General features: G+C 41.3%; 1 protein-coding gene across 7 annotated transcripts in view; it reads right to left on the minus strand.

Annotated features, from left to right (window-relative positions):
• Nucleotides 1–1,006: 1,006 nt before the first annotated feature.
• The window catches only part of FAT3 (FAT atypical cadherin 3), a 396,068-nt gene continuing 369,996 nt past the window's right edge, over nt 1,007–27,078 (minus strand). For 2 of the 7 annotated variants that reach the window (XM_085065181.1, XM_085065236.1), the window contains 6 exons: nt 18,590–18,743; nt 16,822–17,477; nt 13,944–14,057; nt 10,837–10,896; nt 8,209–8,244; nt 1,007–7,601 (listed from right to left, as the gene is read on the minus strand). In XM_085065181.1, coding sequence (XP_084921307.1) covers nt 6,982–7,601; nt 8,209–8,244; nt 10,837–10,896; nt 13,944–14,057; nt 16,822–17,477; nt 18,590–18,743 — 1,640 coding nt within the window. In that variant the 3' untranslated portion in view covers nt 1,007–6,981. The remainder of the gene's footprint in view (nt 7,602–8,208; nt 8,245–10,836; nt 10,897–13,943; nt 14,058–16,821; nt 17,478–18,589; nt 18,744–27,078) is intronic. The other 5 variants (XM_085065190.1, XM_085065219.1, XM_085065199.1 and 2 more) reach the window with 5 other exon arrangements.

The raw sequence follows: 27,078 nt of genomic DNA on the forward strand, positions 1-27,078 counted from the left end.
CTACAAGCAGAAACAGAAATAGAAAATTAAATAGGAAACTGACTAAAGTAAGGTACTCATCCATGCTAGGCAAAAAAAAGAAGGTATTCTTGAGGGAAGAGACACTTCTAATGTTGACTTGGTATTTTGCCTTTCCATAGCTTAAACTTCTGTTTCAAGATTGCTGAGAAGGGGTATTTGTGTGCTGACTGGTGGTGACTGGAACACTGTTCTGAGTCCTTGCTCTAACGGGGCACACACTGCAGGCAGCATCCCTCCTCCCCAGCAGCATGAGGTGTGCTCTTGGCTGTTCAAAGTGCTCAGGAAGGATCATCCATCCCCTCTTCTTCCTACACTGAGCTTCTGAGGCCATGCTTCAATCCAGTCCAGCTAGGGCAGCCTGGGCTGTGGAGCTGAACAGGTGTGAGGAAGGAGGAATAAACGGGGTACCCCTGAATGCAGACTATCCCCTGGCCAGGCTGAGCCTCATGCCCAGCACAATGACATCTCTTTCCAGGGCCAGTGCTCACACACGGACTTGAACTTGTCCCAGCTGGTCCCACCTGCCAGTGCCATGATGCTGGAGCGTGGAGATGCCCACAGCAGGCACACTGTGGTGTGGGATGCTGCTTTACACACCCACTCCTTGTATCCCCACTAAGCAACTAGCACAGGACAGCTGGATTGTGCCCTGAAATCACATCAGTTGATGGAGCTCACTGCCCAGATGGCTACACGATGCGATGATGCCTTTTGCATTATTTGAGGATGTGGATTTAATCAGGGAACTGCCTCAGCTTACACACATTAGCTAAGAAACTCTTGGCAAGAGTGCTCTGCAGTGCAAGTAGGGCACCTATGGAGGAATTTCCATGTAATAATGAAATTAATTGGAAGAGTCCAAAAAAGTAGCATTTTCTGCAACACAGAGAGGCAATGAAATGCTACATTCCTCGACAAACTGGTGTATCTTATCTTGTTCCCTCCTTTTAAAGTAGGAGAAAAATCAAGAAGCAGTCAACACAGCTAGGCTTTTCTCTTTGTTTACTTGGAAAACTTGTTTTAACCATCAACTTTAGCAAATTTTGGCAGTTACAAACCTGTACACTTTTTTTTGTTGTTTTGTTTTTATAGCAAAAGAACACAAGACAATACTGCCAACAGCAATTATGAAGGAACAATTAATTTTCAGATGAAGAACTATACCCACTCAAAGTGATAAACCTTCCCTTTTGCATAAGGTTGAATTGGTTGTCATTGGAAAAATGACATTTCTTAATACCTACTTGAAATGGAATAAAAATCATATCTCTAGGTTTTTTGTGCAAAACACATTCATTTAAAAAATTCAATAAAAAAATCTTCTTAAAACCAGAAAGAAGTTAAACAAAAAGAGCTGAACCCAAAGGAAAATTACAGTACATTTTGAAATGATTAAAAAGTTCTCAGATCTAAAACGTTGTTTTCTTTTTCTGTTATCTTAAAAGTTTAAACCAACTTTGATGACTCTTTAGAATTATATCAGACAAATAAACAAACAAACAAAAGAAATTAAAGCAACCTGATTGGCATCAAATATCTACAAAAGCCTGGTAATTTGAAACCATTATATACATTATTTTATAAACTTCTTTTTAAACACCAAAACATACATCTTTTACAAACCAGCCTGCTTGAGACAGGTAAAATTTACAAGACAATCTTTTCCAATACAGTGCTTTAAAGAGAACTGCTTTCATTCCTAAACACCTTTGTCATCTCCTGAAAAGCGGCAGTATGGGCTCATTGCATTGTTGATTAATAGTGTTTCAGGTATTCCTATGACAAAAGAATGCTACAGTTCTGAGGGCTCCAATCTCTTTCCACAATACAGTTCAAGTGCACTCTTAACACTGGTAAAGATTACTTATGGCCTTTGTGTAATACGACATATTTGCAATTATTGCTTTTCATTATTACATAAAGAAATGAATTTAATTTCATTTCCTCCCCATCCGTCCATCCCTTGGATGATGCAGCTAATTTACTAACTGAATGGCCCTTCTGATAATGGAGATGTTAAACATCAAATTCATGAAACACAGGCTAAAAACCATGGATAATGGGCAATGGTCTAAATTTCTAAGGCTCAAATCACAGTTTGGTGTATTGAGAGGAACAGAGATGCAAACAGGCAAAAAGCACAGTTTTTACCACATGGTAAATGATGATAAACCATCAGGGAATGAACCTGAAGATGTAACTCTCTTGTTGGAAACCAATGAAATGTCCATTATTACTGAGTGAATAGCTCCAAACATTACCTACACAGCACAGATGTAGTTTCATACTGGTTCTAAAGAGCTGGCTTCCTCTGTTATTAAGGATGCTTCCTTTTCAAAAGCAGCTTAGCAGAACTGGTCCAGGGTACCTTCAACTCCCTCTCCCATAACTGCAGTTATTATGGATGTAAGAATATACTTACTGGAGCATCCATTTAGCTTTTTCAAGCTTGATGAGGAGTAAAGCTGTGTTCTTAGCATTTTGTCCTGTGCAGCCCATATTTTTCTTTATGATGGAATTTATAGGAGACAAGAGCAACAATTTTTATGTCATATTCTCGAAATTTCCCACCTGCCTGGTTTGCAGAGACAACAGGTTGTTGCCTCCCCATTGATCAGCATTTCATGACATGATTTTTTTCACTGTGCTGCACCCACACTGAGTTTCTGGCTAGAGAGGGTACCGATACATCAAGGCTCTCACTACTTCAGATTGCATTAGAGAATTTAGAGAATGGGAGAAAAAATTCCAAGGACCAAATTTAAGTTCTTTGTGGGACATGCAGAAGAGGAGAGTCTGCTTGAGGGATGGAGCACACAACTTTCAGATTCAGGAAAACAGTGGCAGTGAAAAGCCTTTGACTCCTTCCAGCCTTTTACTGGAACTATAGGTTAAAGAAAGCCATGGGGGAGTTTGGGATCAAAGGTGTCACAGAGCTTAAGAAAAACAGCTTGATTGACAGGAAATTACAGTTCTGTAGTGAATCTCTGCACTCCAAAGTCCTCCTGGTTGCCTTCACATGCCATATCCTATGGAGGGTCCTAGAGGAAGGCAATTTTATGGTGGTCTTCTAGTGGGGCTGTCTATTTCCTCCCATGGGAGTTAAGTGATACTGCAGCTCCCTGGTGTCAGATTTGGCCCTTTACTCTGATTTAAGATACTGGTCAAGCACAGCAACTAGATCCAGTACCTATAGTTTTGTGGGAGGGGGGGTTGCCCTTTTTTTTTTTTTTTTAATGTTTGTAATATAAAGGCAAAATATTTAACATACTTAAGAAAGGTACATAAGCCTAATTTTTACTTTTGCACAAGGCCACTTAATGTGGTGCTGGCAGCATAAATCATGTTGTAGTCACTATAAGGCTCTTTCCATTGCCAGAGTTATTAAAAAGGCTGGCACTGTGCATGACATTCTCAACTCGATCAAAATGCAGAGAAGAAGAACCCTCTTACTTAAGACTCATACACCCCTGGCAAAGCTCGTGATTTCTGATATAAATGTGTATTTGCATTTTAACCAGTTGTTTTTTTCTTTTGCTGCTTCTTTCCAAAAAGCAAAAACTTTCTTGATCCTAAGTTATAAGCCAGTGATACTCAAAAGTACTTCATTAAGCCTATGAAATCATCTGCTACAGATGATTCTCAGAGAAAATACCATGTAGTGGAGCCATCTACAGGGATGTAGTTTGAAATACAGACACACAGAATAAGCAGAGATGTGAGGGGAAGCTCTTGCAGAACCAGGGACCTGGTAATGACAGCAGCAGTGATACAAAAAACATCATATGGCAAAGAAAGGAAATATATATTGGATGTGCTAATATGAACAGTGATTCTTACATTATGTTAAGAATATGTTCTTCTGTTCCAGATTAGAAGATTGTGACTCGTTCGTGCAGAGTAGTAATTAAAAACAAAATAAAATGTCTTGGTTTAACAAGAGATGTTCATATGAAGATCTTACTCCCTAAGAGGTATTTCACCTTTTGATTTGCATTTGAGTCTTATCATTATCAAAAAGAGCCTGAACAAAACCAGAAAGGCCACAGAAGTACCAATATTCACAGAGGGGAATCTGAAGATGGATTTGGAGGGGAGGAGATATTGAGGTATAGAACTCATGAATAGGACAGAGAAGGCTGAACAGGTGATCCTTGGCACCTTCTCAACAGCACTTTAATAAGTAGGTGTTCAGTGAAATGAAATGGCAACAACATCAAACAGAAAAAGTACTATACATTGTATTTATGCATATTTTACTAGTAAAACTCACTACCAACAATATATTACTGAGGCAACAAGCTTGGTAAGAAACACTGATTTTTTTTTTTTTTAATGGAAATTGCTAGGCTCCCATCGTGCTCTTCCTGACACTTTTGATATGTCCCAATAAAGGTCTGATATTGGTGTCTCAGGCTTATGCAAGAATTTTCACTACAGAAGACAGATGACAAGTACACGTAATAACTAGCTGGGGGCTCGAACAGAATTAATTGCATAATGGATAAAAATGTCTCAAACCAAAAATGAGTAGGAGCAAACCTCATGTAAACTGCAGCCCAATGCTAAGAGAGCATCACATTCTCAGGAAGTCATACAAGCTTTAAAAGTGCAGCTAAATTTGCAGAATTGCTTTGCAAACTCTGATGCTCCTACTCTTGAAGAGACATCAATCTAATTGCATTTCCTTTCCTGTAACACGGACTTCATGAACAATACAAGTTATCCTCTATCCTTGCCTCTAGGCTTGCCAAACCATTTTATGGCCTTCTGGCAAATCCCTCAGTTCCTTGCAATCACAATACAAATTTCTTATTTTTTTCTTCTTAAAACCACAGGAATAGTATCAGGGAAAAGGGTTTGAAACGCACCATGAGCACATTCAGAATATATCACTGTTACAGAAGCATGTTTACTTTGAGAAGACCAAGTGACATTCCTAAATTCAATGGACAGGACCTATTTGCAGACAAGTACTTGATAATACTTGTATGTGCAGTACATTCTTTCTAGAACTTCATTCATTTTATTCATATGTCTGCATAATGAGCTGTCTTCTACTGAAGAATTGCTGCATCATCCCAAAGAAAATATCCACACCAATCTTTCATAGCCATACGAGCTATTGGAGGGAAGCAGCAACACACTGTACCTACTCCAAAAATTCTAGAAATCCTTTTTTAATTTATTAAAAGTGTTACAAGCTGCAATTATTTCAATTACATTCAATTAATAATTTTTTTGTGTTGGGGAAAATTTTTGAATAAACCCTTCCTGTATGTCAAGAAATGGCCCACAATTTAATTTTGTGTGAAACTAAAAAAAAAACCCAAAACAAAAGTCAAGAACATGCCCTGGGCATTCAACTGCTGGAACTATCCAGTTTCAGCAGGATAAGGTGATAGACCAAGGGACAGGACGTAGAAAGCAGCACAGAAAACCTGCTAATGAATCTGTTCATACATCACAATGATTTAGGTATTCAATACCTTTTCAGAGTGACAGAATTATGCCATGGAAGGAATGGATGTAAACACAGCAGTAATGCAGGCTTCCAAACTCACATTCACTGGTAAGCTACACAGACACTGTAAAATGCAGTGGTAAAAACATTTTCAGAGCACCGAGCAACAGGTGTGTATATTCTGCTTTAATACACTGAGTGCAAACCCCATATTTCCAGATTGCACTTAACTGCTCAGGCCAAATCAATGTGAATGACCATTTACTCCAATCAGGCTGAGGGAAAAATAGAGGCATATGGATACCATGGTTTTCTCAACCCACAATAATATTCTGAAGCCTTCAAACAAGCCCTGGATGTCCTCAAATGCTACAAAATCATGCACCCAGTGGAAAATCTAGGCCACAATCCATCCATGCAGCTCCACTGACTGAGTCAGTCTACAGCAGCTGAGAGCTCATCCCATGAACTCCAGGGATGGACATTTTCCAAAAGATGTTAAACTAACGATGTGAGGTTACAGCAGCCTTATATATAACTCAATTGCAACTAATTTTACTGCAGTAACTGCAGCAGGAGGACTGCTGTTAAAGAGCTGATTGCCCAAGGAAGAAGTTTCCAAAAAACGATCACCTTTAGTAGTTTACCCCATCCATGTTTTCAGATCCATGTTCACGTTGCATACATGTTAAGGGAGGCTGTGCATACACAGCTGGGCCAAAACCAGGCCACTCCTGAGCCAAACTCTGATATTTCAGGAACTCCCCGTGGATGAAGCTATGCACCTGACATCAGGTTTTAAAAATGACAACCAAAGTAAGCCAATTTGGAGTAAATATAAACTGTATGTATGGGTGTTGCTCTATACAAAGCAGAATGAAATGCTATATAACAAACAAAAATATAGATAAATATTTATGGACAAATAACTGGTCACTTGTCTTTGACAGGCCAATTTGTAAATGTTGCTTTTTTTAGCCATCTGACCTCTTGTATTCAGCAGCCCCAGCAATCAATTGCTTATGCTCTTTGCTGACATAAAATTTCATTCAACAATGCATCCTGGAATGATCCATACTTAATACTGTGGGGAGATCAAAACACTGTAACACTTTTAATAACACAATGCCAGAAACCGCCCCCCCCCCCGCCCCCAAAACAACCCAACTTTGTGAGAAAGAAATTATTTAGCAATTATTTTCCCACCTGCCTCAAAAGCTGAGTTTTACTCTTGGTAATAAATAGAAGGTACACACTCTCCAGATTGTCTGTAACAATTTTGTGATGTATAATACTTAACACAATTGGTCTATTCATGTCTGCACATACAGTATCATTTCTGAACAAGTTAATAATGGGTTATACTGTACTTTTCTTTGCCCAATATATATAGATACACCTTCAGCAAAATTTCTTCTCAATATTTATACTATTAATTGGACCAAATGACAAAATTTAAAAAAAGAAGAGGAGGAGGAAGAAGAAAGGAGCTTCCTTTACACTTGTGTCTGATGCTGGGTCTCCACAAATGGAATGTGAACATTTTCTAGGTTGAGTTCCTCCACGCTTTCAAAGTCACTCATGGCTACTTCAGAGTCATCAAAGCCGCAGCCGGCTGAGACGTCAGAGGAGGAGGCATCTAGAGAGTTGTGCAAGGATAAGGGCATCTTACCTGCACTAACATTTTCTGTGTTCTGGCTCGGGCCAACAGCAAAAGTACTAAATTCGTTCCCAGTTTGAGATCCTGTGGTGTCCGTCTCGTTGGGGAACTGGTGAGGAGGGAGGTATTGGCTCGGGTGGAAGTGCGGCCGTCTCCTGCAGTCAGGGCTCAGAGTACTCGCCATTGAGACCGGCTGCGAGGGTGGCAGGGACTCATATTGGTCTGGGTAATCCTCTGGGAGAGGAGGTGGCAACTGGTCCTGGCTCAGAAACTCCTCTTCGTGAGGGGGAGGGTAGTCGCTGTCGATGTCGTAGCCACCAAGGTAGTAATCTGTTTCCAGTTCTCTGGTGCTGCCATGATGAGCCGAGCCTCCATCCGCTGTCTCAAAATTGGGCACTTCCTCGATGTCGGACAAGCGAGCACTTGGCATCCAGTCAGAGGTATCCCAATGATACGCTGCAGCAGGGAAGAGAACCAGAATGCTCTGTTAGGGTGAGACCATGGAGGAGAGCAGAGGGTCCTGCATGCACTCGCCTGAGTCCTCACAGCACATTGAAATCACAGCATGCGCCACGGGTCAGCCATGCTCTGACCAGAGGGTAGAGGAGGAGAATAAATTGCATTATGATGCCAATGCAAACAGGCAAAGAAACAAAACACGGCCACTCTCAGGCATTTTGCTTTTTAAGATGCCACTGGGTTGTATTAGAAACTACGAGTCCAAGAAACCAAAATGACAAAAGTGTCTGAATTACTGCTTTTCACAGTTATTAAAAAAAAAATTTCAATGCAGTCAGCATGCTTATGGTATCTCATCTCCCCTTCCACCTCCAATGAATTCATTTCAAGAAAAAAAGTGTGCAAGCAAATATTCTGATTGACTGAAAACTGAATTTTGAAACAAAAAAAGTGCCTGACCATTCTCATGCAGCTTTTGAACCCAAAAGAATTCAACAAAAGAATACATATGAAGCAGTTCCAGAAAAAACCCAAACAAATCAAGTCAGTGCTCTGCCCACCCCGGCCCAGTCCAACAGGCAGAAAGTGTCCCAGAAAAAATCACCTCTGTTGTAGTTCTGTCCTTGATCCATAACAGACACTGTCAGATACAAAGTGGAAAGCAAAAAACTGGTAACTCGGAGCTTGTCACCAGCATTGTATTACATGTGAAAATACAAACTCTGCATGCATATTTCTAAAGTACAGCTGCCTCCGTGTCATTTCAGTAGGATTTTTAATTGTTTTTTATTTTAACATACAAGACAGGCTTGTCTGTCAAATGCAGACATACATAAAGAAATGTTTATGTAGTGTATTATATTCCTTTTCTATCATACCTTAATTATTTACCCTCACTGAACAGGTACAGAATTACATTAGAGCTGTAATTCTTAACACAAAAAAAGGGCTATCCGCCATCTATATGCTTTATAATTGCAAAGTACATTTTTCTCTCACTTGTTCACTTTGAAACAGAAAAATAAGAATCTACCATTCTCAGGGCCGGTTCAAACAAATCTGGGCCCACCTGGGCTCAGATACCATGGTGATGGGCACGGTATAAGAACCTGAATAGAATAGAATACAAAGCCATTTAATGGGGCTATCAGCTACAATGCTCCGCAACCCCACACCCACCTCCCACCTGCACTGCCATGCTAGCTGGTGGGGAGGGAGGCATTCCAGTATGGAGAGGGTGCAGGGGTGGGGGAGAGAGCAGGGAAAGAGGTTTTATGTGAGACAAGAGCGGGGAATAAGCTGCAGCGTTCTCTAGATGGATATGCTCTTGTTCAGCCGCATGTTATTGGGCTTCATGCAAGAAGTCATCGGGCAAAGTCTCTGGATGACATTGCTGGAGGAGGTCTGGCAGCAGAAATAGACCTTTATGGCGTCACAGCTCGTAACCTCTGTGGCTCAGACACAGGTGAGGGTGGAAAAGACTTCTCCAGCCCTTCCCCTGCTAAGACCACACTTGCCCTTGCTCATCACCACGTGGTGCGTGTGGTGATGGTGATTTCTTCATTAGCTCGACAGCCAGGCAGGAACTCTACCTGCTCTGCCATGGCCTGGAGCAAGGAGGGCTGGGGCTCCTGCAGCTTTAGCAGCAGTGTCTGAACCGGCCCTAACCTCTCTTCTGCACTTCTCTCTCCCTTCTACAGTGGATTTTGCTGTGTTTGGGTCAGCGTGATGGCATTGCACTCAAGATGTGTCAGGGCCCTCCGAGTTGTGTGGATCAGGATCCAGGATCCAGGAGAACCTCAGTAATTTGCTGACTTGCACAACCCTGGACAGGTCCCTGGGGCAGGAGCCCCAGCCTCCCATGACTCTGTGGCAGTGATTCTGCCCAGAGCTCCAGTGGGGCTAATTATTCACCACTGTCACCAACTCTGCAGCAGAGCAGGCAAGCATCCTAAATCTCATATAAGGAACTGGGAAGTGGGCAAAGCATATTCAGTGACAGTCTCTTGAAACTGCTGCCAGCCTGGCTTTTTCTGACCTGCAAAGGATGATGAGGAGCCAGTGTGTTTGCTTAAGACTTCCCTTAGGAAGGCAAGCTCATTTGCAGTGCCTGTGGTTTCTTTTCAAGGTTATTATAATATTTTTTTTTTTTTTTGAGTGGGATTTTCTTTTGAATTAACCTTAGCTAGTCAATTTCTTTCTGATAGTGAGAAGAATGGTACTCTTACACTTCAGGAAATCAATAAATGTCCTATGGACAAATACTCAAGCGGCATCACTAGCTAGGAGTAAAAGTGTTTTTCAAAACTACTGTGACACTGGCTCAAGAAAAAAATCAGTAGTTTCACAAAAATAATTTACTTGATCACCTTTAAGTATTAAGCAGACTAGATAAACTGAAGTATGCAAAATCTGTCTTAAATTGCTAAGGACAGATGAAATTTTTGATTTGTGGATAACCTGAGTTGATGTAAAGTTGACATTTGCCCAAGGGTAATATGTTGTAAAAAAATGTTGTAAAATAAACAAAAGTAATGTTTCTCTATGACACACCACATTTCCTCAGTGCGTTATGGAAAAAAGAAAACAGTGATATTCCCGCTTTACAGGTTCACTTATAACATGATATGCCTGAGGTTACCCAGGAGGTCAGTGGAAGAGGTGAATGTTGGGTCCTTGGAGCACATTGCCATGCTCTATCCCACGGGCACATCAACCCCACGGGAAGTCACGGCATCCATGGAGCTGTGCCCACACATCTGCAGTTTGGCAGGGCTACCTGGGAGACACCAGCCAGCCACTGCTGTGCTCCTCTCCGTGGGATACCACTGGAGAGCATGACCCAGCTCTGCTGCAGCATGCCATACTTTGCAGACTTCCTGGGTCATCCTCTGTTTCCCAGTCTCTGCAGCCAGGATAATCTCAATGATATGGCTCCATTATCAGTCTAATCTTTTCTCTGAAGGCAATGAGAATAAACAAGTAGAAACATTGACTTGAACAGAAGAGGTTGAAGGCTTGACACCTTTTCTACCACCTCCAGTTACCCACAGATATTTTGTGGTACGTTCCTCTGGCATTTTCATGTTTGCTGGTGAACATGCTGATCTGCAAAACCCAATCCCTGCCACAGGATTGCTGGTCAGTGTAGATTAGTGAGGTTCTGCTGGAATGTTTCACAATGAAAACAGGAAGCATTGTTGTATAACAAGAAAGATAAAAATTTAAATACCTTCATTTTCTATAGTGTCAACTACATTGTTGACAAGCTGTATGACAGTCACTATGGAAGCTTGCAGGGGAGGGAAAGCAGAAAATAAAGGGAGGGGAAGGACAGGTTCAGGTTAGTATTTAAAACACACATCATATGTTACCACAATAAATTCTCTCAAAAGACAGAACTGACATTGAAAAAGAAAAAAGGGCTGCTGACCAATGCATGATTTATGCAGTGGGTTGCAGGACATTTCATTTCAGATAATCCCATATATCTTCAGAGTGGTGATAAATTCCAAACCAGCATTTCCAGAAAGGCATATGGGATGATGTGTATCACCTCATAAATTCAAGCAGACTGGTCAGCTGATTCAATTAACCAAAGCAGTATCTTGTCTACCTGACACTAATTTCTAATTCATTCTTGCTTAGAGGTCTCCAGAGATAGTGCCATGTACTCCAAGGATCATTATCTTTTAGACCATCACACCATCAGAAACGGTGTTAAGCTCAATCTATTCCCTAAGAGGAATGTTTTACTTATTTACCGTTCTGTGTAATACCTCAGAGAGGTTAAGCAGCACGGCTATAATTAGGAGGACAGATCCATATAGCAGGTTCAAATTTTGACCTGTGTGTGACAGAATAGTTTCACAAATGATTTGTGTGTTCTCTGCAGGTGTTCTGCCAAAATATACTTTTCCCTTGAAATAATTAATATAGACTGTGCAGTTGTTTAATGTGGAGGCCTATAATGTGTGGTCCTCTAGATGATCTGCATTTTGCACCACCTAACACCCCTGCGCCTCTGAGGATATGAAATAAAACCCACCAAAACCAAAGGGAAAGCTCTGGTTCAGTGGGCCCTGGATCTGTCACTTTTCCTTTGTCTTTAGTTATGAGGAAACCAATGGCTTTGGAGGAGGCTAGGAAGGGGACCAGAAACGTGGGGCAAAACATACTCTTTTTGTTTCACACAGCCAGCAGACTTAGAGGTCACACAAAATGTGTTAACAGTGCTGACATATGTCGAATATTTCCACATCTTTGCTAAATGTTGGGTATGGGATCACGGATATTATCCAATTTCCTCAGTTCTTGTGAGGGCTTAGCAAAAAGAGCCTTGATAAACCAAAGTACCCATATTCTGTGTCTATGATCAGCATATTTATGCCATCAACAGCACTGGTAATTACACAAAGGAGACTTGTGCTGGCTAATGCCTAATAAACATCATGGAAAAATAAGGGACTCTATGCAATTAGTGCTGCACGGCTGGGAAAAAAGATGGAGGGCCGCTGTAAACTCTTAAAGGAGAAAAACTGAGAGTGAAAAACAGAAGGTCAAAAGCCAGGGTCAGCAGAGTTTTGTTTTCAACTAAGGGCTGGCTCTGGTGGGAGCTGTGCAGAGCATGTGTACAGGAAGGAGGGAACCCCCCCCCCGCCCCCACAGCTCAGTGCAAGTCAATGCTCAAATACAGCATTGCTCAGATTTTTGCTTTTGGACTACAAAAATTACAAGGCACAATAGAAGAAGCCACTGTCCTGTCTCCCCAAAAAGCATGGATGCTGAACTGCATTTGTTGTGGTTTCACTGACAACCTTCTAAGGTTCTTTGCAGGTATGTGAAGTACAAAGAATTAAAATGACAAGAAGAGCATGGATTTATGGCTTCAGGAGGGCTATCCATTAGCCCTTAAGTACAGGCATGTGAGCATGTATATGCTTACTTCTGCCTGACTTTGCCTTTCAGGCTCTTTCACTGCAAATCTTCCCTGCTGCTTCAAGCAAACCAGAGCATGTGGTCTTGCATCGATCTCTGCAAATGACTCAGATGATTTAAGCTTCTTCCCTCACTCTCCCTGAAGATATGGATTTGTTTGAACCCTGAACTAGAAATGTTATCTCTAAAGGCCATATTTTAAATGCAGCTTTCACAAAAAATGAGTGGGCACAGAAGGTCCAGTCTAGCTTCTGTGGGTACTGTGTCGCTGGTTTCAATGGAGACAGGTTCAGGAGTTTGAAATGTCTAACTAGAATATGGGAATTATAGAAAGTAACAACATATAATACATGACCACTTGAATAATTATTCCAAAGGTAATGTAAATATATATATCATTAAAATAATACTTATTCTAAAAAAAGGCTAAAGTGTTTTTTTTTGGTGCAGGGGCAGAAAAGCATTGAGAAGCCTCACAAAAATAATTGTAGTGCTTTGGCCACAGCTGAACCAAAAGGAAGTGCAAGTGCACTTTGTTATCAAGTGCTTTTTCCAGCATTTCAGAGCTCCTAGAGAACAGCTGCATGACATGACTGAGGAACTGAGTCTCCACCAGTTCATTAACTGGTGGCTGAGGAAACCAAGTGCAGTTTCTTTGTGCTAGTCTTTTCCTGTGTGTCTGAGTAAGGCTTCCCTGACATCCACCATCCCTCCCCACAGAAACATCTTGACTTTTCTCGGACCCACTGCTCAACATACACAGGGTGCAGCAACAAAGGTCTGCTCGGAGTTTGCGGCCTCTCTGTGGGCTGTGTATGGCTCTGCCCATCTCATCCCCTGAGATAATGATGCAGGACATGAGAGGCAGGCACTGAGGATGCACCGAGCAAGGATTTAATGGTGCTCTATTGTTTGCTGAGCTGTGATTGCCAGGGAGAAGCCAAGACACTGGGGATTGACTCATCTGCTCATTGTTGCAGCTGAGCAGCAGCAGAGTTTTGTTGGGGCCATGAATGAGACCTGGCAAATAGCACAGAAATCCCTTTATTTGACTGGTGAAACATGAAAGTCATGCTCTTCCAAGAAGCAAAATTACATAAATTCTACAGTTTCACTTGCAACTGATTAGTCAACTTGCTTCTTGGCAATGTGACTCTGCTGTATCATACCTCTAATTCACTGTAAAGCTTGGTCTTGACACAACAGCCCCAAGCATCAAGATTTTTATTACGTTCCTATAATTTACTAAGTGGAACACAAAATGAGGGTTTGAACCCATGACTTTCTGACTTCTAGCATCATTAAAGGATTTCAAAATGTCACATAAATGTTTTAAATAGTATTAGAAAGAGAGATACATAGCTTTTCCCCCAGAATAATAAAGAAGGAATTATTTCTTACCATTATCATCACCGGAATCAGACTGGAAGGAGCTGAGGGACTGTACTTCAGAGTTGCTGCCTTTATTACTTCCTGAAAAACAGGTCACTTCTTCAGCGTCATCAACCCCTTTACCTTCATTGACAGCAAAAACAAAGCAAAATGGTACTCTCTAGGTATGCACATTTATCTATTTATACCATGGACACATTTAAATCCTGCCTTCTATTATTTTAGTGAGAATAAAATTATTTCCTTCACACAGAGGACATGACCTATTCGTCAAGAAGGCAGCTGGTGAAGATACCTAGACTTCTGAAGTGTTTGAAGCCCAATGAGTCTTTCAAGTGGCTGACAACACTGTAATCAAGGAAGAAACATCTGTATTCAGTATTGCCTTTTTAGATGACGTATAGTCTCAACAGCAAAGAAAATGATGACTTAAGGAATGTGGTATAAACAGCTCATACAAGAGATTACAGTTACATTTATCTTTAACTGTTCATTTCCTAATCTGAGAGCCTCATTAAAGGCTTATTCAATGCCTGGTAAAGTTACTGTGCATCTTTTTATTCGTATCAGTGGCCCTTGGATCAGATTTTAATAGCTCCATCACTGACATACAATAGATTATGCTTCAATTTACATTGCTTTTCATCAGGGACATTCAATCTTGACAACTCTACTGTTTAGAAACATAACTGCAACCTATGGTATAAATTCTCCTGTAATTAAACACATATGAATAAACACACTCAACCACACATTATATGAGCAATAATGAGGAACACAGAAAGTTATCCTCCACTGTAAGCACTGAGATACCTGAGCCAATTACAAATGAAGGCGCTCAGGTGCTACCAACATGAAGTACAGCTCTCTACCTGCCAGCTGTAGGTATTTCTACCCAGCATGGCACCCCTCCATACAGTAAGAGCTGATTTGCTCCTCTTGAGCAGCAGGATATGCAGCAAATGGAGTGAGTGCTGCAGCAACTAAGCTGCACTGCTTCCCTCTCCTTGACAGCTGAGGTCTGTCTCCCTGGTATGGCCTCACGGTGTGCAGAAATTCATACAGGTACCCGCAGTGCCTGTGGCACAAACACCAGGAGAATACAGAACAGAGCATGTGTGGTGGCTGGTGTGCTGATGCTTTCAATCAGCATAACTAGATGTAAAGGTTTAAAAGGTCAGCCACAATACAACCCTGAAACACAGTCCAAATAAATGAAAATTATTTCAGTTTTTCACTACAAGACCTTAGCCAAAGAGCTGCCTTAGATAAAAATGTGCTGATCAGGGCACAGGTATAGAATCATAGAACCCATAAGGTTGGAAAAGACTTCCAAGATCATCCAGTCCAACCTCTGACTAAACATCACTATGCCAATTAAACCATAGCACTGTGTGCCATGTCCAATCATCTCTTGAACACTTCCAGGGATGGTAACTTCACCACCTCTCAGGGTAGCCCACTCCAAGGCTTAACCACCCTTTCAGCGCAAAAAATTTCTCCTGTTGTCCAACCTGAACCTCCCCTGGCACAGCATGATGCTGTCCTCCTGACCTTTTTTCTCCAGTTGCCCTGGAGAAAAGGCTGACCCTGATTGTGCATGCTCCTAAAAGGCAGTGCCAGATTCCTCTCTCTGTTCCTCAGTTCCTACTGCTTTAAACTACAGGACTACGAAATTTTTTGGATCATGTAGTTTTATGTGACAGTTTCGGTAAAAGCTGTGGTACAATAGGGTTGAAATCATAGAATCACAGAACAGTTTGAGCTGGAAGGGACTTCAAATATCATCAGGTTCCAATTTCCCTGCTATGGGCAGAGAACCTTTCACTAGACCAGGTTGCTCAGAGCCCCATCCAACCTGGCCTTGAACACTTCCAGGGCTGGGGCATTCACCCCGTCTCTGGGCAGCCAGTGCCAGTGCCTCACCACCCTCACAGTAAAGAATTTCTTCCTAATAGCTAATCCAAACCTACCCTTCTTCAGCTTAAGGCCACTCATGCCCTTGTGAAATGTCCCTCTCCAGCTTTCTTGTAAGCCCCCTCCAACATGTTCTGGAAGATGCATTAGGAAAAACTAGTAAGAGAAAACACTTAAAAAAAATCATATATGGTGAAGCAAACATCTCCCAGTCCATATGACATGTTCTGACTTGCAAGGATAGATGATGTAGGGCCATAACTCTGTCCCACAAAACTGGTATTTCCTGCCATGACAGAAGATGGGAAGTTTACTGCATCTCCAGCAATCTTGCTCAGGAATGGAGGGAGCACTGTGTCATCAGGTGAGAAACCATCAGTGCACAAACAGGGCAAGTGTGGGGAGTGAAAATTCTGTGATGACTCTGATACTGAATGCAGAGGGGAATGCAATGGCTTGAAAAGGTGATCCCATATATCACGCAGCACATGATTTTCTACTTCACTTCACAGACACTGAAAGTAGAGAATATTAGTTCATTTGTCCCTGATGCAAAACAGGATTGCTTCTTGCAGAAGGTTTAAGTATCTTTAACTCTCTTGGGAAACAAACAGCCTGAACCTAGCAGAACTTATATTTGAGAATTCTGCCCCAAATTGCTTTTTACCAACAGCAAGATGATTGTGTTGTATCACTTGAAGAATGCTCAGAGCACTTACTCATATGTGCTTTCTGAATAAGTGAAATAAATGTCTTTAGTCATACTTAACACATAGCAGTAGAGCTCTTGTATGCCTGGTTTAATTATAACCTTTCAAAATTAAATCAGATCACTTCTTGGAGAAATGTAACAATTCACAAGCATTAGGCTGGAGCATTAGGAGTACCTGTGTTACTGTACCTGCTGCACCCTGAAGGCAACCCTCACCTATGGCAGGGAAGAATGAGACTGGCACACAGTGCTACTTACTTTCCGTCCCAGCATCCCATGTGCTCTTCCTGATGGAGTCACAGTCGGAGCGACAGGGAGACACAGCAGGCAAGTTTGGAGCTACACTGCACACTACCACCCCCCTCCTGGCTGTCAGTATTCGAGGGGACTCAGGATGAAACGTTGTCATCTCCTGGTGCTCCACACCAAGCCCGTCCACTATCTTGTCCAGGTTATTCCGTGAGTCACTCTGGAAGCATGGGGTATAGGCCATTGGCCTCACCGGCACCTGTGGAGGCCCAACCTCTTGGTAGATATTCCTGCTGTCTCCACTGTTCCTGATGTTCTTGAACTGGATGCCATTGCTCTTGTTGAGCAGGGCCGCAGTGGCCGGATCCTGTACGAGCGTGATGTTGTTGCGGGAATAGTTCTTCCTGAAAACTTTCTTGCGGAAAATGATGAAAAGAACGATCAACGTAAATATGACAAACAGGACCACGGCTATTCCTATCAACTCCTCCTTGCCAACGTAGGAATGCCCAGCTTGTATATTGGGAACCACCACGGGGCGAAGACCACAGTACTGACCCACATAGCCAGGGGTGCAGTTACACAGAAAGGAACCAAAGATGTTGACACAGGAGCCACCATTCTCACATTCTTCTCTTTCACACTCATTGATGTCTTCTTCACACCTTAAAACAAGAAAAGGAGAGTCTGGAATCTGGAAAATACCTAGGAAGCAGTCCAGCTTGTGAATGATGCCTTATCAAAGCAGTGCCATTAGTCAACACCTTGTGATACTTTTTATCTTATTATTATCATATTATTTAAAGGCATTTTCTTTTTCTACAGCTATTACATGGGGTTTTTTTTTAAGACAATAAAATGGAAATACCAAGAAGGAAACAAGAGTTTAAAGCATCTGATAGATACCAAGAAGGACATACAGCATCTAATGGGAAAAGGCTCCCTGACCATAATGAGACTCAATGAATGTAACAGAGAATCTCTGCTTTTTTATATGGTTTTTTGACTACCCCATGGGTTTAAATAAAAAAAATATTAGAGAAGGATTCAAGGAGAAGATAGCTGAGAAAAAATACAGTAAAAACATCAGAGTATTGAGAAGAGAAGAGAAGAGAAGAGAAGAGAAGAGAAGAGAAGGACATACTGAGTATGTAAAATTATTTAGGTCTGGTGATAAAATAAACAAATACTAGAGACATGTGGGGAAAAAAAAGAAGAGGAATCATAAAGAGAGAGAAGAATTGGAAAGAACAAGAAGTAGTAAATTGCAGAGGAAAAAGTAGAAACAGTAGCCAAACCAGATGAGAAAAAAAGCACGTTGATGATCAGGTCAGGATTTTCTGTGTCTACACCAAGTATATGATCAAGGTAGGGATTTTTAAAAATTACTGCAATAAATTAGCCTTTTATGTCAGAGCTAAGGTAACTAAATAATTGATTCATTTTCAAAACAAAGATTACACAGCAGCTTCCACAGGTTTTATGAGATTGCTCAAAAAGCTGGCAACACTTAGATAGGTGTATCTCAGTGCAAACTGTCTCACAATAACATCCTGAATCAACACTTTAGGAGGCTAAGTTCAGAAAAAAACATTTCCTAGCACGCAAGTCTCGTGGATTTCTCAGCTGCCATAAGCTTAGACTTGAAACAAGCATTAAGGTTGTGGTTATTTTTTGTGAGGTGAATCACAGCTTTTGGGTATAAAATGCCAGATGAAAAATCCCACCATCACTGAGCCAAAAAGCTCCCGTTGCCCACCTGGGGAGGGACACTTACGTTACTCCTGTCAGGCCATTTTTGCAGTTGCAGATGAAAGCATTGCCAATGGGATCGCATGAGCCTCCATTCCGGCAAGGATTTGGGAAGCAGGCTGTGATTTCTGACTCACAATTCCTTCCTGTAAACTGGGAGAGGCAAGTGCAATGGTACCCTGGGAGGTGAGGGACAGAGAGAGGTAAATTAGAATTCTACCACTGAGTCTGTCCAAAAGCAAGAGGACCCACTTGGCTGCTTTACACCAAAAAATAAATTGTACTGTGGGGCAAGGGCATGTTTATGCTCATTCTGGTCTCTCTGCGTGGTCCACACTAATGCTAGACATGAGTTTGTTTTTCTGAGATGTCTGGACAATCTGAGCTCATGTCTGCAACCTGGGACGAGAAAATTGCTGCAGCCCAGACTGTCTAATTCTCATGATTCAGGTAAGAATAAACATCATCCACAAACACCTTTCGTAACAAGAAATATTCTAGCGCAAGGGTGTATTTCCCAACATTTTTGAAAATGTTTGCTGACAGTGGCAGTCTACTGTCCTTTTGAGGCTTCACCAATGAACATCAGCTGAGTGCTTTTCCACCTCTGCCCCTTTCAGTGGTGCCCCTTTCAAGGATGACACAATGGGGATGTGACAGCAATAAAACACCAGTTTTAAAAAGTGCATCATCAAGTCAGAAACTATAACTTCAAAATACCAGCTGACCTGGGCAATACCAGTCCTAATCAGAGCTGATTATGTTCAGTGTGTGCTATCAAATTCTGATTAATCACTGACTGCAATAGATCAGACATAACAACACTCAAGTGGAGGGGGACCCTGTGGGGGATCAAAGTCCCATTTCTATGTTTTTTGCCAACACAGGAGCAACATCAAAATAAAAAAAGCTTTTAAACACATCAAATGAAAAATCTCCTTTTTTTCTCCTCTCCTTGTGATTTCATATGGCACAGGGCCATTCAATAAAAGCTTTATTTAAGGTCAGAAAGAAATCTAGTGAGGCAGTGCATCTCTTGTTGTGAACTGGATATGGAAATCTTGGTGCTTTTTCGCCTGAAAAGAGCACGGAACGTAGGCAGTGAAAGCCAGAATATGGCAAAGAGTCCCTGGAAGGGAAAGACTCCTAAGTGAGAGTTGTTGAACTAGCAAAATTTTCCTGGACATCTGTAAAAAACCTTTGGCTGATCTTTTAAAAAACTCCTTACACAATCCAAATGTCCTAAACAGATGCGTCGACAAGGTTCAAGCTCCAGTTATGAGGTTCACATACTTACTGAATATAGCATATTAAGCAATTGAAACAAGGAACTTTCCTGCCCTTAATACTGCTGCAGTTAGAGCTGAAATGGTTGAGTGCAACTCAATTCAGTGTCAAAATTATTGGCAATCAAGCTGATGTAGTGGAAATATCATCTCTCAGTGGTGAGCCTTTTAAATTTATTTTTAAAAACTTTCTATATCTATGTAACTGGAAAAAACCCAAATACTTGTTTTAAAAGTTACTCTTTCTGCAAACATGGCAGGAATTTCCAGCCGTTACAAGGAAGAGAATTTCATGGAAACAATATGGAAAAGCCCAGTGGAGGCATAAGGAAAAAGCAATTCTGCATTAAGACTCCCACATCTTTTATGTCCTATACGGTTCAATTCACCTTGTTCAGTTACTCTAATTGAATTCTTTCATGGGGACAGGCTTTTGAGAATAAACTTGGAACCAGACTTGCTGGCATACTCAGTCAAGAGTCCAATACTGTTTAATTGAAGATAAATGAAATAGATACTCAAATATCATGCTGTTTCATTGTCCTGCTACAAGAAGAGACAGACACTCTGATCCTTCCAAGGTTACAGAGTTAAGAAGATAAATTATTCAACTTTTGGGCTTCCCGGAAAGCATGTTTAGTCAGCATCAGCAAGATGGGATTATTTTTTTTTGTGTCTTAAAAATACCTCACTCAGACAGTGTGAACAGCTTTCTGGACCTACAGAGATCTGGGTCTGAAGAATTACAAACCTGTGACTGTAGGCAGAATTCACAGCATGAATAAATAAGGCTGTTTCAGTGCTTCCTTTTTATGACTGAACAGTGACATCTATAGTTCAAAAATTTACAGTAATGTTTTATATGTTTTTTACAGTCTCAGTGAGTTTAAGTGAAAAGAAAACGTTCAATTCAAATATAAACCACTTTATTCATAATAAATTCTGCTGCCTTATATAACAGCAGAATATATGTCTTATTCTATTTGTTATCTGATATTTTATAAATCTCCATAACTCCAAAGTGAGGTTAAAAGCAGTTTCTGTTGTTTTTTAACTGAGTCCTTAGGTGCCAATAATTTGTAAGACAAAGCCTTTGAACCACTTTCTTTTTATGTCTTGTGTTTGATTCAGCTAAGTTCTAGGTTCTCATTCTGTAACATATTCTGTTTACATTTGTTCATTATGGAAAACTTGGGAAATACTGATTTGATTTTAAAAATATTTTTACCACCAACTATAAAAGGAACATCGATTTATGCATTTTATACTAAGAAGAGATGAAACTGAATGCACCAGATGGGTTAGATCCCCGTCAAGCAGTGTACAAACAGGACCAAACTAACTGTCTGCTTCTGAAAGCCAACATTTTTCACTGAATTTGATTTAATGATGCTGCAAAACACATCAGATATTAGAAGCCTTAATTACTCACTATAGATTCTAAGTCTAAGGCTCAAATGTAGAAATAAACAAGGCACTTAAACAAGACAGTATTCAATTACCATATTTATCACTGGTGTTTCCTCTTGTTGCACTCGCTGCCATACACCTGGCAAGTCCAAGCCACTGGCAAAAGACACAGAACTTCTCCATGACACACATGCTCAGAGCTGCAGAGCATTCACCCGGGAGGTCTCCAACACAGCAAAACATATGTCAAAATTCATGGAGTAGGGAAGAGAAGAGCTGATATGATGGCTCCAAAGACAGCATATAGCAGCTCAGCCAGGAGACCTGCCAGACCTTTAATCCTTCTCCAAACCTCTCAGCAGAGGCTGTAATTTTGCCCACTACTGCACATTTCAGCCACATGGCTGTGGACAAAGCTCAATTGTAAAGAAAACCCTTTTGGTCAGGAGTGCACCTTGGGTCTAACAAAGGATTTTTACTACACTTTTCATTTAATATCCTGGTAATGTATCATGCATTTCTCCCCTCCTGTTTAGAACAAAAATAACAAGCAAACTTCTCACATTCAAGGACAAGAAAAGGCTCTGTGCCCTGTCGTCTCAGCAGGGGATGAAAAAACTCTTTAAAGCAATGTCAGGCTTGATTCTGTCTACAATGAAAGCACTGACGTATTGGAAATTCATCAACATTTAAGATCATACAGACCATCTGAATTTCCTCCAGGAGATATGAATCTTTTATTTTGCACATGGATGCTGGAAAATGTCGCTCTGCATTCTCCAAGGCAGCAAGTTTTGTGATGTCACCACTGTTTTTCTTCAGAGGGAATCAGCGGGAAAAGACTGATTTCCGGAAAACACCTCTACAATGCTTCTAGGGTGGAACCACAACACTCTCAGCATACGGCATAGTAGCATGTACCAATAGCTACCTAAGAGCAACAACAAGCTGTGAGTAAGAATACAGCCTTTTTAGGTTGTATCTACATTAATGAACCCTGCAGAGCAACAGCAGTGGGTCTGTGGAGCCAAAGAGCTGGTGCTGAGGACCCACCACCCTCACTGCATGCAGCTCAGGGCTTTGGGATCACTTCACTACATGAATTCCTTCTCAGCCTGGTCCTGCCCTCTGAGATGTTGCCTCTCCACAGTGAGAACTGAAGTACAGGGAGAGATGATGATCAGAAAATTCACACCAGACGTATGAATGACCTAAAACATTACATAGACATAAGTCTGCACTCTGTCTTGGGCTTACTGGTTGTTTTATAAGGCTTCTCTCATGCTCCTCCACTAATCTTGAGTACTGACTAAATGACGCAGTTCAATCTTTCCTTCTCACTGTGACTCAAACAGCTTGTCTTACTGCTCTCTTGGAGTGTCCCTATAGAGAGGAAAAGGTCTTTTTCATCCCAGACCTTACTGAAGAGAAACATGCAGTAAGCCAGGACACTACACAGGCTCCCTGCCCATACCTATATTTGCTTGGCACTTAAGAGGCAGAGGCAGTGGCAAAGGCAGGCACGGTGCCATCAGCAGATGGGGTGTCGTTATGTAGCGAACATCTCTGTTGGTAGCATTCCCAGCCTGAGCATCTGAATGTCTGTCTATCCTAAGGTTTACTTGGCTTTATTAAAGAGGATGCTCTGAACTGCTGCCAGTTTCTTTTTTGAACATGTGTATGCTCCTGTTTCTATCTATCCCATGCAAGAGAGGCTGGCGTTTATCTGTTAATGTGGTTTGGCTTTTCCATTTGTCTCTCTGTGTAGTTTCTCTCCCTGCTGTGCAGCTAGACCTGACAAACTCCACGTCCAGAAACAGCCCTGCCCTTGGCATTACACAGCATTACAGGGCAAGTTACCTGATGAGAACTACTGTCGGTGAAGAGGACCTCTCCCAGGATTTGTATTTTACTACGTCTACAGTCAAACCAGGCTACCTTCAAGAAGTGTGTGTTCTTCAGCCATACACAGTTCTGCCACTCCAGTTTTAACTTATCTGTCTTCAAACAGATGATTGCCACTTGTTGGTATGAAAATGAATTTCAGTCTTTGCTGAACCAGAGCTTTCTATGAAAGGATTGGCATGTATGTGCTTTTAAAGTGGGAATTTAAAACCAGATGCTTATAATCATAGCTATAAAAAAGATTAAACAGCCCCAAAATTCATAAAAAGCTTTTAAAAATTAATTGACGTGCATTTGGTATACTCACATCACAGTAAGTTGGGTTGTTGGTGTGTGTGAAAAGGCAAGATCAAGAACATTAGTAAGACCAGGTCAGTTCTGTGGTATTATTACAATAATTTTTCCCTGCTTTCTTTCTTATGAACAACCTGATCCTCAAAACCAGCCATGAGTCATGTTGCCAACATTTAAAACATGCATTAAACCCACCACCAGGTGCCATATTGTATTTTCTCCTCCCTTTGGTTTATAACTCTGTTCATGAAAAAAAAAGAAAAAATAATAGAAGAAAATGTGAAGAGTGGGGAAAGCAATGACTTTATGTCCTCACACTCTGCCCACAGTCCTTGACTCAGTAGATATTTCCACTCAAATGCTTCATGTTCAAATAAAATCGCCTACTCATACAAGCCATGTACTTTAATCAAGGCCAGATGTATATAGGACTGATCAAATTAAAAGGAAGTAACTGTACTTATAATTGCAGGCTTTACAATCATGAGGTTTCTCTCTGTGGTTGAAAACCTTGGTACAATCTTTGCATGTGATTACAGTAAAGCTTTCTATTGCTGAGATTGCTCATGCTGTTACTCATGCAGACAAACGTACATTTACTATTGGCAGCCCTGGAAGTGCCACACTATTATTAAGGTTGTGTGACATTTCCCATTTTAAGACCTCATATTCAGCAGCTTATAGCTTAACCATACTTTAAACACTTGGTTGAATTTTCTTGGGAAATTTCAGTTCAAAGAGCCAAGCTGTTTCCGAAAGTCATGCTGTTTGTCAGTTTCAAAATGCTAACTTTCCTTAAAAATAGCTTTACTGACCCATACTTATGGATAGGGACTGAAAAGTCTGGAAGAATGTGGCCTATACTTCAGGGCTGTGGTTTCCACTGTCTCCCAAGAAAATTGTCCTAAAACTGAGTCTGTCTCTTTCTGCTACAAGTCTCCTGAGCTGTCAGACCTAGTGAGTGCTCATCCCCCCCTGCCAGCCCAGTTTAAGCACACATTCCATCTGCCCTTGGGGTCTCTCCACATTCAGTCCCCACTCTTCAACCACAGACATCACTGGGCAAACACTGCTGCCATGAGTGCAAGCAGAGGCTCACGTCATGGCTGCTTTCTGCTGGCTTAGAAACCAGACTTCAAAAGCAGAGAGGCTTTTCTTCACTCTTGAAGTTCTCTTCCGAGTTGTCTATGCTTCCTCCAACAGGCTGAGATCCTCATTCTGCCCTGTTCCACATGCAGAGGGGTCAGACAGAAAGAGCCACTGTGCATCAGCTTAGCCCTGTGCCAGCCCTGCTTTTTGGAGAAAGACCTTTGCAGTCAGTCCTGAGTTCTGTGCAACCCAGGCACAGCCTGCCCTGCACCAGGTGGATCAAAACTGCTGGGAATGTATCCATCCAAACCCTAACAGCAGCGGCATGGACACACTCCTAGTGCATACAGAGCATTGCTTCAGCAATTCTCCAAACAGGGCCATAACAGGACCCTAATAGGACCCTATTCCCATAACCACAGGATGAAGCAAAAGGTAATTGAGGCAGCTTTTTATTAATGGTGAAACAGGGCAGGAGGTATTTCTCCTGAAAGGATGATCTCACAACAGGAATACTGTTATAGAGGTTTGTGTCATCGATAGTCAATTTATGCAAATTATATGTAAATTAGACACAGCCCCTTTGACTTCTGGTATGTAGCCAGCAACTCTTTCATGTTTTAATGTTGGGTAACCTTTCCTTGACTGTTTTCTTCTTAAGTTAGCTATAAATCTCAGCTTTCTTTTTCTCTCTCCTAATTTTCTTGTAAAGCCCAGCAGGGTGTCCATAAGAAAAGGATATTAACAGTATATGAAATCTGCTTTGTAAAATTCAAATTAGAGGATGTATTTATTAAAACAATTCCTTTAATTATGCCAAATACTCTCAGTTCAGGAAAAGGAATATTATTCTCCAAAAACTTTAAAAGGAGGATAATGTCATAGAAAATATTAGTCAAGAGATCCTGATGCTACCAAATGTCCTGTGATTGGGAAAAGGACCTTTGCATGGTATATTTTTGCATTCTTCTTACAAAAAATGATAAAAGCTGCCATTTTCATTCTTAAGAAAATTCTTAAAAAACAAAGAGTTTTTTTTTTTCTATTTTAAATGGAAGGCAGCTGCTAACATCTATGTCAGCAAATGCAATGCTTAATGGTTCTTAAATGCACATTGCAATTTGTGTCTTTGCAGCTATGATTTGCAATGCTGTTGGACTCTTGTGCTCATGGAATTTAATTACGTGGCATTTCTGCATATGGAGGACACTGACAACAGAATTGCTTTGCCTAGTGGAAGCAAAAATGCCCATGCCTTCTCCTTATGGGCTGGGCTGTAGCACCACCGACATACAGTCAGGGCCCATTGCACTGGAATTATGGCTTTATAACAATCCTTTATTTACACACACTGCTGAGACAGTAAAAACAGCAAACAGATTTTTTGACGGCAGGCAGCCAAAACATCCCTGCAGGGCACATGCCCCTCGCCGAGGCAGGAACGCAGGCAAGTTAAATTGGTTCTGTGCCTGCTTTCCAGCAGTGAATTTTGTTGACATGAAATTGGTATTTGCCATTCCAGTACTAAGATGGGTCCAAACTTCAGTGCCACTTGTTTCTCTCCTACCCCATGTCTCCCCTCAGTTTGAACTGGCATGCGCACGGTGTTGGGAAAAAAAGAATTACTGTAAAGAGTTTTGTTAGAAAGGTTTCAATTTACTCATCACGAGATTGCTGAGCAATACTGTAAATAGACTCAAATAAAATCAATAGAAGGAGCTGTTCTCATGCTTCCTAGGATATGAGGCAAATGGTTAACCTCATTTATTATGGACTCTGAATCAAAGCCATCACACGTATGTTCCTGTACATACTACCTTCCTCCTCACGTCCCACAACACATGCTGGATTGCCAGGGCTGTGCTTCACTCCTCCCATCTCCTTCCATCAACAGCGAAGCTGATGGCATCCTTGATGCATCATTTGCAATGGCATAGGAGAAGAAGTGGTTGAATCAAAGCCAAAGATCAAAAGGCAATCCCAGCTGAGAGCCCAGCATGGACAAATCCACATTGTCAGAACTTATTTTATAAGGTTGGGGCCATCCAACTGAGGAACTTATCACAGTTTGGCTCAGATCTCACCACATGTCAGTCTTAAACTGATCTGAAGTTTAGGCCTAAAAAGTCTATGTGGTAGAGGGGCTCAGAAAGGAAATATGAGAGCCAGGCTTAAACTAATGAAAACCAGAAATAATTACTGTGGGTGCAAGGGAACTGCATGGACACATTAAAGCAGAAAGCTCTGGGGCAGTGGTTAAATGCTCCATAAAACAAGAGTTTAGTGGGAACTTCCCGAGGGAACCATGACCAAAAACCACTGACAGTAAGTGGATGGAAAGATCTGAACTTGCAAAAAACCTCTCTGGTGAGCAACCTTCTTTTCAGAGGAAGTTTTACTCTGCCACAAAAGGTGCATAATGCTGCATGCTAATACAGTATGGGGAATTTAAAGGGAAACTCCTACACTTCAGAGGGAGAACTGCCCGAGAGGAAATGTTCTACCTGAGTGCCACTTTCTTTTCTCCTGC

Source organism: Lichenostomus cassidix, chromosome 1, assembly GCF_008360975.1.
Source record: "Lichenostomus cassidix isolate B80296 chromosome 1, HeHo_3.0, whole genome shotgun sequence".
In the NCBI taxonomy this organism is placed as follows: Eukaryota; Metazoa; Chordata; class Aves; order Passeriformes; family Meliphagidae; genus Lichenostomus; species Lichenostomus cassidix.